We start from the raw sequence: 20,119 nt of genomic DNA on the forward strand, positions 1-20,119 counted from the left end.
ACCGCCTGGCGCTGAGGGGGCCTTCGCAGCGCCCACCGTGTTGCCCGTAGCAAAGATGGCGCCTCCTCCCTCGCCCACGGACTGAGTCCTCCGCATGCGGCCCTTTCCCTATGTTTCACAAGGCAGCGGCGGCAACCACAATTTTTTTTTAAAGTAGAACAGTGTCAACACGCTCCTTATTGTCACTTCCGGTAGAACACCGAAACTATTTTATTTGGTCCCAGTGAAAGACAAACGCATATAGGGCTTCCATCATAGAGATGCCAGGGGCTAGACGCCACTCCTGCGCTCATGTAGGAGAGAATCGCGGCTAATGGCGGCTTCCAGTGTAGAACCATAGACTTGCAATGGCCTTAAAAAAAAAAGTTTAAACGGAAGTCCCGGATGTAAGTCTATGGCGAGTCTAACGGCCCCCTCCCTCTCTATGAGGTTTCCTGCTTGGCAGGGGGTTGGACTCGATGGCCCTTGTGGTCTCTTCCAACTCTATGATTCTATGATTTCGCCTACGTTCTGACGCCGGAAGGGCGGCTGCTCTTGGATTACTGCGCAGGCGCCAAGGGCTTCCTTGCCAACGGAAGTGGTTCGCCGCGGGCCGGAAGTGGGAGGAAGAGCGGCTGTGACTGTGTGACAGAGATGGAGATGGAGCCGTTGAGTCCCCGCGCTGAGCACTCAGGTTGGCGGGAGAAGGAGGAACAGCGGTTATCGCCGGGGACCGCCAGCTGAGGGAGAGAGGGGACTGGCTCCCAGACCCTCCTCTGAGAGGCTCGCCCCATAAGCTGCTCTTTACATGGGCTCATCTCATAGGCTGCCGCTTGCCCTATAAGCTCCCTTCTTCCTGCCGATGGAGAGATGGGGACACGCCCCCACTCCTGACTCCCCCCTCCCGCCTCTCTGAGCTCTCATCCCCATGCTGTGTGACTGAATCAGATGTACATGCAAATAAGGCCAAGGGGTTAATATTTGCTGAGAGCCAGTGTGGTGTAATGGTTAAGAGCGGTAGATTCGTAATCTGGTGAACTGGGTTCGCGTCTCCGCTCCTCCACATGCAGCTGCTGGGTGACCTTGGGCCAGTTACACTTCTTTGAAGTCTCTCAGCCCCACTCACCTCACAGAGTGTTTGTTGTGGGGGAGGAAGGGAAAGGAAATTGTTAGCCGCTTTGAGACTCTTTCTGGTAGTGATAAAGCGGGATATCAAATCCAAACTCCTCTTCTTCTTCCATGCTCCCTCCTCTGTGACCAGTATGGAAATATAAACTGCTGGCTTTTTACCTGGCTAGGTAAAAAGAAGAAGCCTTCTACCCTGGTGGGCAAGGGATAGAGTGAACTGGCTCGCTTCTTAACAGCCTGCTGTGTTTCTGGGCTGACCATGGAGGAAGTGAATTTTCTTTGTAGCTAGCATGGAAACTTAAGTGGGCTGATGGAGAAGACAGATTGATGTGTCTGTACTCTTCCCAGTTTGCTCATTCATCCTGGAATTCTTGGTTGCCTATGGCTACCAGACAAGTTATTAAATGCAAGGCTTGTGTGAGAGGGGAGGTGCATTTTTCTTTTCCTTTTTTCACAGTTATGTCCTCCAAGGAGCTCAGGGTGACCTTTGGGTGGCGCTACCCCTTTTATCCTAACAGCCACACTGTGGAGTAGATTAAGCTGGGAAAAAGGTGAGCTTCAAGGTTCAAACAGGTTCAGATCCCTGCTCAGCTCCAAAGCTATGCCAGTTTACCCTGTCTCAGCCTAGCCTATGTTACATTGCACGCATCTTCCCTCTCAACAGTCTTGATACTACTTTCAACGTTATGCCAGCCAGACACTATGAAAATGACATAGTCTCTACCTGGGTGTCTTACAGTTTACATTTTGACATAAAATGCAGGGATGGATGATACAAAAATGAGCAAAGGGGAAGCGCCTTAAGAAAATCAGAGTGACAGAGATGTTATATTCTGAGGGAGCTCCTGGTGGTTCATTCCTTTGTCGTTAAACCAAAAGTGGGATAGGACAGAGCTGCTATGCTAGATTCCTGGCAGATGGGTGGCTGTTGTTTGCTGGGATGGAGAGGGACAAGGTGGCAGGGAGGTGGGTGTGGTTCAAATAGTCCAGCGATCCTGCCAATGTGTTTGCATTATGCCAACCTCCCTGCTTCCTTCCTTACACCCCTCATCTGGTAAGCAACAGTATCCCACTAGCCAAGAAACTAGCCTAGAGGGGGCTTGCCTGTCACCTTCTTTACAGGTGTCAGGAAAAAACATTCCTCTTCTTTGGCTAATTAAACAGTCTCTGGCCTTTTAAAACTGGGAGTGGGGGGCATTGTTGTTGTTATGCTATGTATTTTGGTGTTTTTATATTGTAAGACGTCCTTTGATCTTTGGATAATAGTGGCTTTGCCTCAGCTGGTGAACTGTGTCTGCTCTAAACCCAGGATTGCAATTTTTGTTAGAGGCAGATGCCTGCGAGTTAAATACAGTGGTACCTCAGCAGCTTCTTTTTTGTCAAGTCTTAAAATCTTAATCTTTCTTTACTCACAGTAGTGGAGGGACAGGTTTAATGAAGCCAGGGTTGTTAAAGAAAGGCTTTCCTAAAGAACTCTGTTTTCATGAAGAACTTCAGAGCAGGTGAGATTGGGAAGCAACAGCAAATAGAAGCTGACCCAAGTTGAAGAGCAACATGGGAGAAGCAACATGGGAGAAAGCGTGGGAGGCAAGAGAAGATGGTGAGCTTGTGTAGATGTAAGGAGTAAGAGATTTGGAGTAAAGGGAAGATGTATGATCAGAATGGGGGATCACATTAATAGGGAGGAATAGAAGCCTGGTGGTGGTGAAAAGTGCAGTAAGAAGCCAGTGAAGCAACTTGATGCGTCTGGGGAGTGGGAACGATTCTGAATTCTTCTCTGTCAACTCCTAGGTATTTCTTCTCTTCTGTTTCCATTTCGTCTTTGAAGACTTGATTGCCCTCATCTTCTGACTTCAGTACATAATGGTCTCCTGTGTTCTCAGGTTTCCATGCATGAGTGAATAAGTCAAAGTTCAGAGGTGGAGTGCAGGTTTTTTATGTATAAGGTGTTAGGTGCCCTGTTAAAAGATCTTGGGCATTACACTTGGGAAGCAATTTTTGCTTGTTAGAGGGTTTCTTGGTATATATGGAAAGTTAGATGGACCACTGTTTTTGTGGTGCTGGGTATCTCCTTGAAAAAATGAATGTTTGAGGAAGGTGTGTAAATGATCATATGAGAAAGCAAGAAGTGATCCTCTGATTGTAGGAGGTAAAGTGATTTGTTCGCATGAATCTGATTTTTGACCAGCTTTTTAGCCAGTTTGTTTTCACAGCTTTGTGTTCAACAACACATCAAGGTGAGCTCCCTTTGGCAAAGAAGTCATGATGCTAAAATATCTCTTAATTTGTTAGTAGTTCCCCGCACTCCCCGCTCTGGCTCAGATTTGGCCACCAGCCACCTGAATTATCAGCTTAGTGTGCATTCACATATTAGAACATATTAGAATATAATGAGTCTGGCACTGGAGGGTCACAGGCCATGTTTCATTATGTGTCAGTGTAGCAAGCACCAGGAAATGTGAGCAGCTGCCTGGATGAGTGGTAGTCAGGTGGCAGCCTTTTTGCTTGCTGCTGGTTGGGAGCAAGTGTATTCAGATTTAGCTAACCACCAGCACACATTGTGCTGTTCCTCTGTGTTATAGGTCATAAAATTAGCTCTGGGAGGCCACTGTGTTACTGCTCTTTGGGATCATGGCCACTGTCTGTGCTTTGGGAAAACCACTTTCAGCCTCCGTTTCCCATCTGTAAAACAGGACTAATAGGGTCGCCGAGGCTATGAAGCACTTTGTAAATTAAAAATGCAATAGAGATATAAAAGAGCATGGCTTTCAAAGAATGACTGAGAAGCAGAGTTAAAAAGAAAATATAAAATAAGTGATCAATATTGCATAAGTTGCTTATGGTCAGTCTGGGAGATAACACTGAAATGATGTCAGTCAAAGACATACTTGAAATTATACCCCAAAGATAAAGCTGCATGGCTGACACAAGTGTGGTGCATCCTTAGTTTAGCAACATTACAAACTCATAAGAACATAAGAACTCTGTTAAATTGGAACCAGTTAATCCGATAACTCTCCCACTCAGGAATTAATGTTTAATTTGGAGCACAGGACCAGTGGTACTATATGTGTGAATGGATGCTGGCTGGGCCCTGATTCTTCGCTTCCAAATGTATTAATATATACTACACCAAGATCTTAACAGCATGTACTGAAACTGAGACAGCTATTTTTCACTACTGTAGTTCCAAAATAGGGAGAAACCATTTTTCCGTTTCTAGAGGGATATTTGTTTCAATAAGTGCAATAAAATAAAAATTTGAAAAACAATGCAAGAGAATGGAGATGTCTTCTAAAAGTCAGGTAGTTGTTTATGATTTAAAGTGAGATATAATAAAATAACAATACAATGAAACATAACTAATAGCTATTAAAAGTAGCAATAAAATCAAGAGCATACAATGAGGCCATTAAAACACTGGAAAACAAAGAAGGCTTCCCCCTTGGTGCCTTAAAACCATCATATTTTATGCCAGACGAATGGACAGGGGGGGAGAGTTCCACAGATGATGTGAGCTGACTCTTCCTGGTAGCCACCCCCACCTCCCCTCCAAAGATGGAAGCACCCAGAGCTGGCCCTGTGGTGAAGATGTTCATGATTATGCTTTGCCTTTCTGTGCAGAGCAGTTACAGTGCATGCAATCTCTCTCCACTCCTATGAAACAACATAAACATTTTTTTTTAAATCCATACAAAAACCCTGGTCAAAACCAATCGTTATTAAAGCACAGAAGTTCATTCCAGCCCAAGAGCCTTCAAGAAAGGTGCACAGTTCATACACAACTCAAATCTTTCCGTAGGTTTTTGTGGGTGGTGGGTGGGGAATGTTTAAAAAAACCTTTAACCTCAGACAGCAAGACTCATTTCCATTAAAATAGGTATATGTTGAAGTGGAAACGGCTTTTAAAGAAATAACCTCCGCAGAGACGGTGTCCAAAAAAAGGTGGTGGGTAAGACAGCATTTCAATAAGGAAATTAAAGTGACTCAAAACGGAGGGGAAACAAACTACATCTTTTCTTTAGTCAAAAGAAATGAGCAGGTGAAGAGAATTATTTAGACTTATTAATAGAAGTATACAGTATTGAGAAATGAATTCTCGAGTTATTTTTAATATCTTAATCTACAGGATAACTGTAAATACATGGAGAGGTGCCTAAATCATTGCTTTATAGAAGAGTTCAATGCGTGCATTGCCATGGATTTTATCAGGGAATCCTGTATTATCACATATCTATAATTTGATTGCCTCAGCAATGCAAGGTGTGGAAAGGTACCAACACAGTGAGTGCCTGGTGCCCTCTGGTGGCAACTAGGCTACAGTGCAGGACTTAAAAACCATTTCATAGTTCCATTTTAAAGGATTTTTAAAAACAAAACCTGCCGTCTGGCTTTTTAGATTTGCATGCTCTTCTTGACAGGAGGGGATAAAAATGGAGGTAGAGAAGACAGGAGTAGTTTGTTATTGAAACCATTGACCTGACTAGAAATGTTGCCAGGCTTAAATTTGCATAAGTTTATTTATTTATTTTTTAAAACACACTCAAAGATTTTGAGCCACAGATGACTGCTTGGCTGTACTCATAGTGGAAAAGCAAGCCTGCTTGATAGTCTTTTGCTGATGTGGTGAGCAGTTTTACTTCCTTTTTCAAGAGGGTGTGTCTTTCTGTCCTTGGGGACAGCTCTAGCTGTTTCATCATGTTGCACAAAGCCTTTCTCTTTCATGTGCAGCTAGTTTCTGCTCTCTTTCCATTATGAGGGACAGGATGGGTATGAAGGAAGGGTTTATATATTACAACAACCCCGGGAAGGAGGTACAGTGTGTGTCTGCACATAAAGACACATTGCACACACGCTTCTGGGATCCTTGTAGATGAAGGCCAGATCACCAGTTATTGGTCTGGAGGGCAGGTTTTGCCCCCAGCACCAAAACTCTGTTAAATAGAGTTTGCTGTTCAGAGTTAGTTATGCCAGTCAGTAGCAGATAGGGCTCTCCGTGGCTCTTACTAATGATAGCTAAACAAATGCTGCTGAGTACCAGATGCTGGCACATACAGGAAGGGCTGTTGTCTTTGTGCTCTGCTGGTGAGCTTCCCGGAAGCATCTGGTTGGTCACTGTGGAAAACAGGATCCTGGATTTAGATGGACTGTTGCTCTGATCCAGCGGGCGCTGCCCCCCCCCCCCCGGTCTGCTTCTCTTAAGTGTAACTCATTATTTCGTCCTTCACCTCTATGGGGAAATTGTTCATTCATACAGAGGCAAGTAAAGGTACACTGAGTAGCCCCTTCTGGCATGGAGGATAAACCTTCTCTCTGACTTTGGTGACTCCAGCCGCTGAATGTCAAGCCTGCCCCTGTTGCATTGCTGTACCCCCTTCAACTCAATACCCCCAGGTTTTGTTCAGTGTCTTGGTCAGTTCAGAGTGCGACAATATTTCATATATTTTGGAAAGTGGTTTGTCCATCCACCCACCTGCGTGTCTGTTCTCTATAGGTTTGGCTGCATATCAATATTTTTTTGTGTGTATTTCTATTGTAAACAAATTTAATAAATAATAATAATAGATCATCCTGTGATCCTCAGATGAGGAACGGTATATAAGTTTAATAAATAATAAATAGTAATAATAATAACAACATATATCATTGCCAAACTTGGCACAAGAGTTCCCAAGTTAGGCAACTGTCTTTGTTGGTGTTGGACGTTGAGTGCCATTTTGAATCAAATGTAACCTTGGCATGACTTTGTCCAATTTTCGGTGTGACGGGTCCAAACACACAAATTGCTGTATCCTTTTAAAAATCATGATTTATTTTTGTTGTTTCTAAGAATTCCCAGGCAGTGCCAGACATTCCCCACAGGTATTTATGTAAACAGGTTCCTGTTTATGTCTGTCATTATGATGGATAGTGTGTGTGCATGGAGGAAGCGTGCAGTTAAACTATGCCATTCCCTACCACATCACAATGATAACCACCAGGAAAATGGCTAGGTAGTGCAGTCAAGAGTTAGCTTTGTTTCTTTAACTACAGTTAAAATCCCATCTTTATTCCAAGGAGTTCAAAAAAGCACATGTGGCTCTCCCATTTTATCTGTCTTAACAACCCTATTAGCCTAGAGATGGGGACTGCCCCAAGGTCACCCTGTGTAGTACAGCATCGCAGGGGCCAACCAGATGCGTCCTCTGGGAAGCCCAGAAGAAGGACCTGAGGGCAACAGCAATGCTCCCCACTTGTACTTCCCAACTACTGATATTCAGACACATGGTGCCTTTGGCAGTGGAGGTAGAGCATAGCCACCATGGCTTGTAGTCATTGATAACATTAACTTGCATGTCTAACCCTATTTTAAAGCCATCCAAGTTGTTGCCACCACTACCTCATAGCTGAGTGCAATTTGAACCTGTATCTCCTTCATCACCCAGTGGTTAGAGTCTAGAGCCACTACATCACACCTGCTCTCTTAGTCCAGAAAACGAGTGTGGAAACCATTATTTGCCTGCCATTGACAAACATGGTGCAAGTATTATCCTGCGTGATGTTGAATTTATTATTATTGATTTCAGGTTTCAAAATCTCTCGGTGGATTTTCCTGCATGGAAGGCAGTGGTGACCCATTGGATGATCTCCAAGGTCAGAATGCTGCAGAGGAAGGAAGGAGACCCTCGTTGCCAAGAGGTGGTTCGGTTTGCAGTGCTTTGCAGAGTGCTCACTCTTTTCCTCCAGGCAAGTCCCCCAATACAAAGCACTGAAATATACAATGTCGCTGAAATATAACCCGCCTGGCATTCTCATATCAGGACAGATGACATCAGAAATAAATACTGGGTTCTTTTTCATATGTTTAAAGTTCAAAAGGTAGTATATCTCTTCTAGATAGAGAGGGGTCAGACCTAGCTCAGTGTTGGAGCACACGCCTTTCTTGCAGAAAGGTGCAGGTTAAAACCCTAAACATCAGTATAGAGAGTCTGGGACAAGTGGGATCCACCAAGGATTTGTATTACGGGGCTGCTGTTTTTAACTTGCTCATAAATGATACAGGGTTTGGGGTGAGCTGTGTGTTGACCCAAGTATGCCAATGATACTAAAGTATTAAAAAGGGGATTGTGAAAATGATCAAGGAGCTGTAGCAAATCCCATGAAGAGGAAGGATTTCAGCATTGGAGCTTTTTAGCTTAGAAAAAGGGTGAATAAGGAGGGGAGAGGACATGATAGAAATGTATAAAATTATGCATGGCATGGAGAAAATGAACAGAGAGACGTTTTTAAAGTACTTTTTCATCAGCACATAGTTTGTTATTCTAAGGCTTTTGCTGCCATGCAATGTAGTAATGGCCACCAACTTAGATGGGTAGTCCAGCTGGTCTGGCAGAGTCTTGGGACCATCTGTAGCCATTGCAGCTGAAGCTTCCTCTGTCTGCTAGCGTCCTTCAATGGTGCAGGAAATATAGTGACTGGGCCCTGTCGCTACAGTTCCCCGTCGGAGACTGTTATGTAAATGATTTTTTACACCAAAAGAGGTGTAATTTTTGGAGTGTGTATGAGTAAGAATGGCATTCCCTCAGCGAATCCAACAGAAATGCAAGAGGAAGCTTCTTCTGCAGATTAGTTATTTGGATGCACAGAATTCATGTGTTGTGGCATAATAGTGTGCTCTCCACCACGTACTCAATAGTTTGGGAACCAAATGTAAGTCCACAGACATGATGTGGACTACACACTTTAAAAAATGAAAACAAAATATTCTCAATAATCCATATTCTGTTCCGGAGAGCCAGAATTTCTGAAGATTAGTAGCTGTGCCTTTGTAATCTCTGAGCAGGCAAGATTCCCCCCCCCCAGCTATTCTTGTGCTCATAGGAACATGAAGCCAGCTGCAGGAGCTCTGTCTACATAATAGGTATTTGACACTTAAATTAGGCATATTTTTACTGCAATAGCAAGGGAGGCCCTGAAAAGAGAGCATCCTGTGCATTTTGCCAAAGATACCACTTTTTCTCACAAAATCTCAACCAACTTGTGAACCGGAAGCACTGCTTTCAGGCTGATAGGAACGTTGCTCCCAATTTCTCTGTGGTGATGGCAACCAGAAATTCAGCTAACCTATGTCATTGGCAGTGTAAGATGAGTCTTCACTAGGATTAAGGCATTAGGGTTTTGGGGTGGCTAGAACCAAAATTAAATGCAGCCTGTAGGGTTAAGGTAACCTTCCCCAGCCTGGTCTACAACTCCCATTATACCTGACCATTAGCTATGCTGGTTGGGGCTGACAGGAGTTGGAGTCAGCAGCAGCTGAGGGCACCAAGCTTGGGGAAGCTGGCTTGAGTCAAGACTAAAGCAAACAGCACATACAAGTTCTGAGGCTTCATACTTGTGTAGGATGAGAAAACCAGGGTAAACTGGAGCCAGAGTAAGCTATTACTAAGAATTCAGTTATGTGAGAGTGAAATGAGGAGAGATGGAAGAGAAACAATGCATTTCTGTGGCAGCCCCCCAACTATGGAATTTATACCCAAAAGATGTCAGATTGATACTGTCCCTGATGGCTTTTGTGCAGGCAGTGAAACACTTCACTTTTTTCCTGGTTCTTAATCATGGTGTTAACTTATTTATTCTCTTTGGTTTACAACCTTTGGGTTTAATTTTGTTTAAAATTAGGTTGCAGGAGGCTAGCTTGGGAGATGGAAATCCATGGCTTGTATTTACATGACACAGAGGCTGAGGAAGTTCCCTGCTGGATCAGAGCAAAGCCCATTAAATCCAGCGTCCTGCTTCGCGTAGTGGCCAACTAGAAGTAGTGGCCAACTAGAAGCTGCACAGTAGACTGTGCAGCGCTAGATGGACAAATAGGCTAAACTGTTATAAGGCCACCTCCCATGTCCCTGTGTTGTACATGGGGCATATTAACAAAGTATGCTGGCCAAAGAGTGTTGCATATTCCAGCCTTAGAAGAACTTGGGGTAGAATGCAGTTTCATCTTGACAGCTACAATGGGATCCTACTAAAGTTCCTTGTAGGGCCATGGGTAAGTTCTTACACTGGGAACTGTGCCAAATACACAGTTGATGCCAGACAGACTGCTAGCAGGAGAATTCCTTTTTGGTCCCTTATAGCTTGGGCTGGGTATTGTCGTCTGGCCAGCCAAACAGCCACAGGGTTGTTGTTTTTTATGGAAAGGCATGACTGCCTTTATTGAGTTTGATTTCATTCGATGTGTGGCTCTCTCTGTTCCTTGTGTGCCAACACATAATTGGATTGATTGCACAAAGGAAACCCCCGAGTTTGACATTTCTGTATGCTTCTTCTGGCTCGGCAAGTTGGAATGACTTTTCATTTGGCAGATGATCTCGGTGCACATTCAGAAATTGCGGTCTTTGGCATGTTGCTCTTTTCTCCCACAGATTAGCAAGAGGTACAAAGCATGCTCACTGATCAGTTGTTTTCCCCCCAGAGCACCTTCATCTTGGCATACAGGACTGTTGGCTTAGCATAGTGGCTAAGTTGCTGGTTCAGATGCCACCTCTGCCATGAACTCATGAAACAGTCGTAGTTTCAGGCCCACATCTGCAATATGGTGATAGTAATACTGGCACCCTTTACTTGGTTGTTGTAAGGATTGCAAGATACCGAGAAGAGAGCCTTCTTGGTAGTGGTGCCCTTCCTGCAGAACGCCCTAACTGACTTTTAGAAGACATCTGAAGGCAGCCCTGTTTTGGGAAGTTTTTTAAGGATTGATGTTTTTATTATGTTTTTAGATACATTGTAAGCCACCCAGAGTGGCTGGGAAAGCCCAGCCAGATGGGCGGGGTATTACTATTACTATTATTATTATTTTACTTAACCCACTTCCTTAGTCTTATCCATTATATGCAGTTTACAGTCTGTTGGAGAAAGTCTAGAAGACATTAAGGGTTGTGTCCAATGCTAGTCCTATTTGAAGTGGGCCCTTTGGGTGGTCTTCAGGTAAGTTTTACTCAGATACACTGAAATTAATGACGTGACTAAGTTAATTCCATTAATTTCAGTAGGTCTACTGTTGAGTGAAAAGTGGAAGTTAATGGACATGATTAACTTAGGTTCATTAATTTCAGTGGGTCTACTCTGAGTAGCACTTAGTTGGACACTACCCTAAGGAAATAACATTGGTGGCTAAAGAAAAAAGTTCTCCTACTGCTGCATTTGCCCAAGTTGTCCGTTCTCCCATTTCCCCGCTAGAAATGCCTCTAAAACAGCTCCTGCATGAGAAACCGCCCCAGACCCAGACGTAATGCCTGCAAGTCCTTGTTTGGGGCAGGGGATGACTTGCTGTGCGGCTTTGAATTCCCTGGTCAGGTTCAGGTCCCAAATTGGAGGGAACATGTTGCTTTGGGGAGGGAGGGGGACAGGATGTTGACTTGGCTGTCATTTTCTATCCTTTCTTCCCACTTCCCAGGCCCTTTTCAACCTCCTGATCCCCGACCATGCTGCTGATGCCTTCTCTCCACCCCGTTTGTCTGAGTACGGGTTTTGCGACTGGATCTTGGAATGGCTCCTGGGAGGCCTGTCACGGTGGGATGCGGAGCACTTCTTGTTTATAGCTGAGCACGGCTATGTGTATGAGCACAATTGTGCCTTCTTCCCCTTGTTTCCCTTGAGCCTGCGAGCCACAGCGGAAACAGTGCTGTGGCCCTTCCAAGGCTTCTTATCTCTCCGCAGCCGCCTGCTCCTTTCTGCAGCTCTGCTCAATGGTCTGTTCTCTGCCTGGGCAGCATGGACTCTGTATAAGCTCAGCTGCGCAGTCCTGCAGTGCCGCAAGAAGGCGTTCCTATCAGCCATCCTCTTCTGCCTCACCCCTGCAAACGTCTTTATGGCAGCTGCTTATTCAGAAAGCATGTTTGTCCTCCTAGTGTTTAGTGCCATGTGGTGGCTAGAGAGAGGGCAGCATTGGGCCAGCAGCCTCCTCTTTTCGCTAGCTGCTGGCGTGCGTTCCAACGGACTGATCAATGCTGGGTTCCTCCTCTATTCCCAGACAAAACTCTTTGCCTCCCAGTTGCAGGTGAGGACAGGAACTGGAGTAAAGCCGCCACAGATCTTGGGTCAATTCCTAAACCTGGTAGCTTCCCTGGTGGTGATGTCTGCCTCTGTTTTCCTGCCATTTGCTTTGTTTCAGTTCTGGGCATACCTTCGGTTCTGCAACACCACGTTTAGCCCTGAGTATGTTGTGCCGGACCCACTGTTGCAACTGGCTGCACATAAGGGGTATCGTGTAGCAGCCTCAAATGGTGTGGCACCACCATGGTGCTCCTGGAACTTTCCTGTGCTCTACACTTACATTCAAGATACTTACTGGAATGTCGGCTTCCTCAGGTACTTTGAGCCCAGACAGATCCCCAACTTCCTGCTAGCTGCACCTGCCATTGTGCTGGGCTCCTGGGCAGCCTGGCGGTACGTCGCTGCAAACCCCTGGCACTGCCTAACACTTGGCCTGCTGAGAAGAAAGACTGAAGGAATGAAGGGAAAGGACTTGAGCAAGCCAGCTACTGGTTTTTACTCTCCTGGTGCATTTGTTTACATAGTCCACGCAACAGTTCTGTTGGTGTTTGGGACCTTCTGCATGCATGTGCAGGTGAGTTTTGCAGATTCTTGAAGGGCTGTCACATAGCGGGGTGGTGGCAACCTGAGCAAAAATGTATCATGGTGTTGTCAGTGTAGCCTGGCATAAAACCTTGAACTCTGCTTCAAAGGGATACACACTATGCAGGAGCGAATGCTCAGCAGGAAGTGGTAGCCAATCTCTGACCTAAGACATTCAGACTTGAATTTTTTTATGTGTGTAATCTGAAAACTAATCTGCCACATAGCCCCAAGGCTTTGGCCTTTCCTAGCTCTGTTAATATAACATTCCTTAAACTATAGATGAACCCTAAGTCCCTTTATGTGCTAAGCAAGTATGCTAGTATAGACTTGGCATATATTAGGGTGAGAGACCTTAGGTCATGGTAGAGCATGTGTGCTGCATGGAGGAAGTCCAGGTTTCAGTCCTTGACATATCCAGATTAAAGAGTGGCAGGTGATGAAAATGACCTGAAACCCTGAAGAGCCACAGCTGCCAGACTACTGGGCTAAATGGATGATAATCTGACCTGATATAAAACAGCTTGCTATGTTCCTGTGCACTTTGCCACTGAGCAGTTAATCTAGCTTTGGGTTAAGTACCAAGCAGAAGTGAAATAAAGGAACTAGAAGCAGTTAGCTTGGAAAAACAATGATTCTTAAGTTCAAATATGGGGGGAAAGGGATACTGTGAAAGAAGAAAGGTGGTACTCTCCTCCCAGGGAAATCAACAATATTTGAATAACAGCAGCTGAAATTTGAACTGTGCAGAAGAGAAGACTTCATACTTCTAGGCAGCTGACCTCAGTGATGAACTAGGTTGCCTGAGGAAACAGTGAATTCCCCTGCTTGAAGGGAGCAGCTGGATTATTTAGGCTGTGCAGATGTACAAGGAAAAAGGAGTGGGTGTGGACTTTTAGTTAGCTGTTAAATTTATGAATTGCTTTCCGCAGCAAAAAACCGAGAAGTGATTTACAAAATTGAAATACAAAAGTAAAATGCAGTAATAAACGTACATGAACAGACTGAAAACACAACCAAAGTATAAACATCCAATCGCTGAAACTTTTTAAACACTTAGAATCTGGGGTGAGGGGAAACTGGCCTTGTCCTTGATATTCAGACAGGCCAGTAATCACTGATGTGCAAATCTGCCTCTTGGTGGAAGCCAGAAAAATAGGCTATGCTCTCAGCATTATATGGGGCAGAAGGTGGTCTTTGTGTCTAAAAAGGGTGTGGGTACTTCCTCAGTTGACCTCACAGTTGAAATTTATACACCCTTTAAAGATGGAGAAGTGCCTCTCATTAGATTTGCAGCCTGATTCTGTCCGTGCTTATTTGGAAGCAAAGCCATAGATTTCAGAAGGGATTACTCCGAGATTAGTGTGCATCTGCAGATTACTGTGTATGGGGCTGGAGCCTTAGGCAGTGGGATTTCTTTTTGACTAAGCATGCATTGGATCTAGTGAGGTGAAGCTACCCCATTATATTTTTTGGCCCAGAGGCTCCCAGAGTAATGCATGGCATATTGATGTAAAAGAAATGTAATAATATAAAATAGCAAAAACACCAAATACTCACTAATCACACTGGATATCTGTTTGTGAGCTGTATTCATGCTCTTGCAACAGATGCAGCTTCCCAGCAATCTATCATTTCCAAGCCATGCCAGCTCTCTCACACACCCAGCCTGTCACCTAGGAACAAGGCAATCTACTACCAATCACCCTTGGGGAGTGCCATCACTCTCAACACATCCCAAAGGAACAACTGAAAGTGGCTGCCACCATAGGGCTGGCTCACTGGCAATGACCAATCACCGACAGCAGTCTCCAAGTAAATAGGTTTCCTCCCAGCAAACTAACTACACCTATGGCAAAGTTCTTGTCTTCCCTAATGGGCTAGCTGGCCAAAGATGGCTCCTCTGATAGACTGCTATTCTCAAAGTGCAGCAAAAGTGGCTGGGCAGGCTAAGGTTAGTATTCACCTCCCAAGTGAGAACTAGTGTTATGTTGTGTGCCATAATGCTCCTGCTTTAAATTTCAGTCACTGGGTAGTCTCGGGCAAGCTTCTGTTCACTCATCCTTATCTACTTGTCTGCAATATGTGGGTGGTCATACCAGCCTGCCTTACAGGACTTGTTGTAAGGTTTATTAAGATAATGTATGTGGGATGCTTTCGAACACTCAGGAAAAGCACTATATAAATACTATGCAATTAGTATTATTAATTACTGTAGCATCTTAATAGCTATGGGAGCAGCAGCTCACTGGCTCCTAGCATTAATCCCAGATGATAATTTTTATTGGGATGATTATTTTTAAATTTATATAATGCTCTGTCCAGGTGAGAACTCTGTTCAAAAGGTTGCCATATAGACAGTAGTCATCACCTGTTCCCTGGAAGTGCTTTAAGAGAGAGAAAGTTACAAGAAAGGGGAAGTAGGGAATTCCCCTAGATTCTTGGCAGCAAGAGTGTCGTGTGTTTGCTTAATCACTTCCGCTTTTGAGCCTGGTGGTTAGCAGCTTCAGAAGTCAGAGGCATGGTAGAAAAGGCACATGCTGGAAGGCACATGCCAGAACCAAACTTCCAACTGAGTCATAATTTATCTTTATTCCATAATAAATATCTTTCAAACTGAGCTTTGATCCAGAAACCCATTTTGCAATTGGTTTTCAAAGGTTCTCACTCTCGGCACCCATCAGCTGATCTGCACAGAGAGGAAGCTCCTTTTAAGGTACACTCAGCTCCAGTCAGCAGTGCACCTTCAAATGGACTTGCTTTCAGCACCCATGCCATGCCTACTAGGGCCCATGAGCCAGAGGTTCCCCAGCACTGCAGTATACTACACCCCTGGCTTGATAAACTGATAAACATTCAGAAATTTTAAAGTGGCATGCAGTTACACATAGAAAGGACAGTATTTAGTTCTTTTCTGGGTAGAACAGAAGATCTTAAATGTTGAGGCTGACCCTGACCTAAACCTGGCAAATTGTTCAGACCACTTCATCTGTATCTTGTGCTTTTTCTTAAAAGGGGATTTATGTATCTTGGAATTATGTTGAAAGGTCTTGGGCACGTGCATAATGAAATAACTTCTTCAATTTTTTAAAATAGGTCCTTACCAGATTTTTGGGCTCCTCTTCTCCAGTACTTTATTGGTTCTGTGCTCATCTGCTTCATGACTATGAGCCTTTGCTACAAAATGGGAGCGAATCTTCACAGCATGGAACACCCCACTCAGATAAGCCCTCTCTTCCTAACTGGAACAGAAATGAAAACCCTGTGCTCACACTTCTGTACAACTGGAGGCAGACTACCACTCTCACTAAGTGCATTCTGGGATATGTACTTTCCTATTGGATGTTGGGGCTGGTCCTTCACTGCAATTTTTTCCCGTGGACATAAGTATGTAGAACTGGGTAAGCTGATTGACTAGAGCATTAACCGAGCATTTTTCACCTTGGCAGTATTGAAGCTAATCAGCATCTACATGAAACTGCTAGGAGAGAGTTGGAGCTCAGTGTCACCTGTGTGCTGGTGACAACAGAATGTGCCAATTCCAGCCAAGCCAGAGAGAGTATTGAAGTGTTTTGGTTTTTTCCTCCCAATAGGCACTCAGAACTGTGTAGTTATTGAGCATACTTAGTCCGCAATTAGCTTTTGTCATTCCTCCCCACCTTTAGTGTGTGGAGTTGCCATTCTGTAAACCTTTGGGTTCTTCCACACCTGCTGATATCTCCGTCTTGTGCTTACATGGTGCTATTTTGGTTATATAAGAAATGACAATCAGGATTAGTTTTCTGTTGGTATATAGGGTGGAGCAAACAAAGTGATGCTTAATCCAGATAGAGGTGCTCTTGGTTAGAAGAGCTACCACTCTGGGAATAAGAGTTCAGTCTGTCTTGGAGGGTGGTTCACTTCCCTTAAAAACTCAGGTTCACAGCTTCAGAGTTCTAGGTTAACTCTTAGGTTTCCAGGCAGCAGCTGTGGGTAGGACACCTTAGGCTGCTGTGCCCGCTGAGGTTCCCCAAGAGAAGAGATGTAGTCACAGTAGCACATGCCTTCTGTGTTGCATCAAGATTTGCATTACTGCAGTATGTTCTACATGGGGCTGCCTTTGAAGTGTTTTTAAACTTCAGTCAGTCTGAAACACAGTAGTTAAAAGCCAGTTATTGAGAGCACATTGGTCCCATGTTGCAAGGGTTTCACCAGCTGCTGGTCTGTTTTCTAGGCCCAACTCAAAGTACTGCTTCATTTATGAGTGCTAAACAGCTTAGGACCAGGGTTTCCAAAGGGCCATCTCTCATTTGAGCTCAACTACTTATTAAGATCAACTGGAGAGATCACCAAGAACTGGAAATCCCTGCCGTTAACCTTTTTTTGTTAGTACCACAAGGTTTGGAATCTGGCACTGATGGAAAAGCTAACTCACAGATTTAAGGTGCTACAAAAAGGAACTGAGTTGGACAAATTTCAGGATTTATGGTACATTACACAGACCACCAAGGACAAAAATGTTTGTAAAGCTCTAGCCACACATGGTCAACTACACCTAAGTACTTTGGGCTGACAGATAAAATAGAAACAAAAATCAGCTAATGAACTCTCTATATTACTTTGAACCTGATTATATTATGCAACATTATATGATGAATTGTCTCTCCATTGTTACATATTTTTGTAATTTTATATCAAAATCAATAAAATACTTTTTTAAAAAATCTGCTGGAGAGTGTCTCCTTGCATCCTGTCTGTATCTTAGGTGTGTTTGGTATGGATGCAGAGGAGAGCTGTACCTAGACATTTTGAGGGTGATCTGGCTCACCTCTTGCTGGTTTCCCACCATCTCGTGGAAACTTTTGTTTTCCAGAGAGCCCTTGGCTTGCTTATTTATTATTATTTAGCTTATAATTGGTTTGTCGACTATCTGAGGAATGATATTTTTAAAGTGAAGGCAGTGAAGGTCCTGTCTGAGTGTCTGGAGGCGGTTGGAGGATGGATGGCAGCTAACGGATTGAGGTTGAATCCTGACAAGACAGATGTACTGTTCCTGAGGGACGGTCCTGGCTGGTATGGAGAACTCCCTGATCATGAATGGGGTAACTGTGCCCCTGAAGGACCAGGTGCACAGCTCGGGAGTCATTTTGGACTCACAGCTCCCCATGGAGGCGCAGGTTAATACTGTGTCCAGGGCAGCTGTTTACCAGCTCCGTCTGGTACACAGGCTGAGACCCTACCTGCCCGCAGATTGTCTTGCCAAAGTGGTGCATGCTCTAGTTATCTACTGCTTGGACTACTGCAATGCGCTCTACGTGGGACTACCTTTGAATGTGACTCGGAAACTGCAATTAATCCAGAATGTGGCAGCTAGACTGGTGACTGGGAGTGGCTGTCGAAACCATATAACACCAATCCTGAAAGATCTTCATTGGCTCCCAGTATGTTTCTGAGCACAATTCAAAGTGTTGGTGCTGACCTTTAAAGGCCTAAATGGTATCGGTCCTGTATACCTGAAGGAGCATCTCCACCCCCATCATCCAGCCCGGAAACTGAGGTCCAGCGCTCAGGGCCTTCTGGCGGTTCCCTCGCTGCGAGAAGTGGGGCTACAGGGAACCAGGAAGAGGGCCTTTTCAGTAGTAGCACCTGCCTTGTGGAATGCCCTCCCAGCAGATGTCAAGGCAATAAACTATTTTACTTTTAAAAGACAACTGAAGGCGGCCCTGTTTAGGGAAGTTTTTAATGTCTGATGCTGTATTGTTTTTAATATTCAGTTGGAAGCCGCCCAGAGTGGCTGGGGAAACCCAGCCAGATGGGCGGGGTATACATAATAAATTATTATATTATTATTATTATATTAAAGTTACCTTTTCTGTTGTTTCCTTGACTTTATAATTTTTTAAAATTATTATTATATTACATTTTAAATTTTGTAGTAAGCCACCTGTAGCATTTATTCCATAGAAAGATGAGGTATAAATATTTTAATATAAAAAAAATTCAGTATACATGAAAATGAGCTGCAGTTGGGGATAGATTGGGCACAAGTCATCACTGCTATTTATGCCTGCACATGACAGCTTTCACAAAACTTTTTTTAACAATATGCACTTTGTCTAATGTATAAAAAACACTGGATAACAACACTCTGGTGTGACCAAGAAACAGAACCTGAGATGGAGCTAAGGCATGCAGATAGGAATATGCTTGATTTTCAAAGGTTTGGATTGGGTAGGACCAGGAGCAGGTTAAGCTCCCCATGGTGCCCTGGAGTGTAATTGCTTTCCACCATTTATGTCAGAGGTGGCAAAGATGTTAGACTCCTTCCAGCTTAGCCAGCATGGCCAGTAGTTAGGGATGATGGGAGCTGAAGTCCAACATATCTGGAGGACACCATGTTGGCTACACCTGATGTAAGTGAATGGTTGCCATTCATGCCTCTGGAAAAAACTTAAGTGGGATACTTTATGGTAACACTTGTAATGGGTTTGTAAACTGGGGTGCCTGGACTTGACAGGGATCCCATGGTGGTATGTTTGCACACAGAGCAAACACTCTACAGTCCCTCTCAGACAAGGCTGCATGCAGGGTTCAAACCTGTCCTCTGCTCACCCATCACAATGAAGAGCGTTTTGCCAGGGGGAAGCCAGGTATGATTACCATTTGATATTGTAGCCCATTCATCATGTAAAGTGCAACTTACCAGCTGAATATAACACAGATGCAGACGGTGAGTCACTGCACAGGAGACAAAAATGTTTTTTCCCTTTTTTAACCACATCTTTGTTTCACTAGTGCAGCAAACCGTATTTGTCTTATATACATTGTGACTTCTTACAGGATGCAACATAATTTTCATTCATGGGAACATAATAGTATTGCTTTGAAGGGATAGTACATAATTCTGTTGACAAACAATACATGTTTACCTAAGTAAATAGGCAAGAAGTTCTGTAAGCTTAAAATGTTTAAAACAGTGCATGATAAACAATAAACCTTTCTGACATATAGCTTCTCTTGTGTGGGAATAAAGGGTAGCATTTAACTAAGTTTTACTCAGAGAAGACCCATTGAAATGGGCATTTTCTCCATATCTTTAGAAGTAGGAGAAATTATATATGATAGCCAATGGAACCTCCACCTTCAGAGTCGAGTACCAGATGCTCTTGGGAACATGCAATAATCGGAGAAAACCGGTTACAGTGCTTTCATGCCCTGCTTGTGAGATGCTCAAAAGGACCTTGATAGTTCCTTGCGGGAAACAGCATTTAAGGGATACTGATGCGTAGTAGCAACAACAACGGACCAGCCTTGTATCTTTACAAAAGGACGCCGCCGGCACTCTGCCCCGCGGTCAGAGTCACTTCCCGCGGAATTCAATTTAAAGAGAGCGGGAAAAGCCTTGAACCCTCGGAAGCCG

General features: G+C 44.1%; 1 protein-coding gene across 7 annotated transcripts; it reads left to right on the forward strand.

The window, feature by feature from the left end:
• The first annotated feature begins 502 nt into the window (after positions 1-502).
• On the forward strand, positions 503-17,438 carry PIGV (phosphatidylinositol glycan anchor biosynthesis class V). Of its 7 annotated transcripts, none has more exons than XM_081920707.1 (5): positions 529-673; positions 1,565-1,658; positions 7,674-7,833; positions 11,540-12,712; positions 15,817-17,438. In XM_081920707.1, exons 3-5 carry the CDS (start codon positions 7,729-7,731, stop codon positions 16,105-16,107), a joined length of 1,569 nt encoding a protein of 522 aa, XP_081776833.1. In that variant the 5' UTR covers positions 529-673; positions 1,565-1,658; positions 7,674-7,728; the 3' UTR covers positions 16,108-17,438. The 7 variants fall into 7 exon arrangements, with proteins under 7 accessions (XP_081776835.1, XP_081776833.1, XP_081776832.1 ...); XM_081920711.1 differs by lacking the exon at positions 1,565-1,658 and having other exon boundaries at positions 542-673; positions 11,540-11,655; positions 12,257-12,712; positions 15,817-17,433; XM_081920708.1 differs by having other exon boundaries at positions 607-624.
• The last annotated feature ends 2,681 nt before the right edge of the window (positions 17,439-20,119 follow it).

Source organism: Podarcis melisellensis, assembly GCF_964234715.1.
Source record: "Podarcis melisellensis genome assembly, chromosome: 8".
Taxonomy (NCBI): domain Eukaryota; kingdom Metazoa; phylum Chordata; class Lepidosauria; order Squamata; family Lacertidae; genus Podarcis; species Podarcis melisellensis.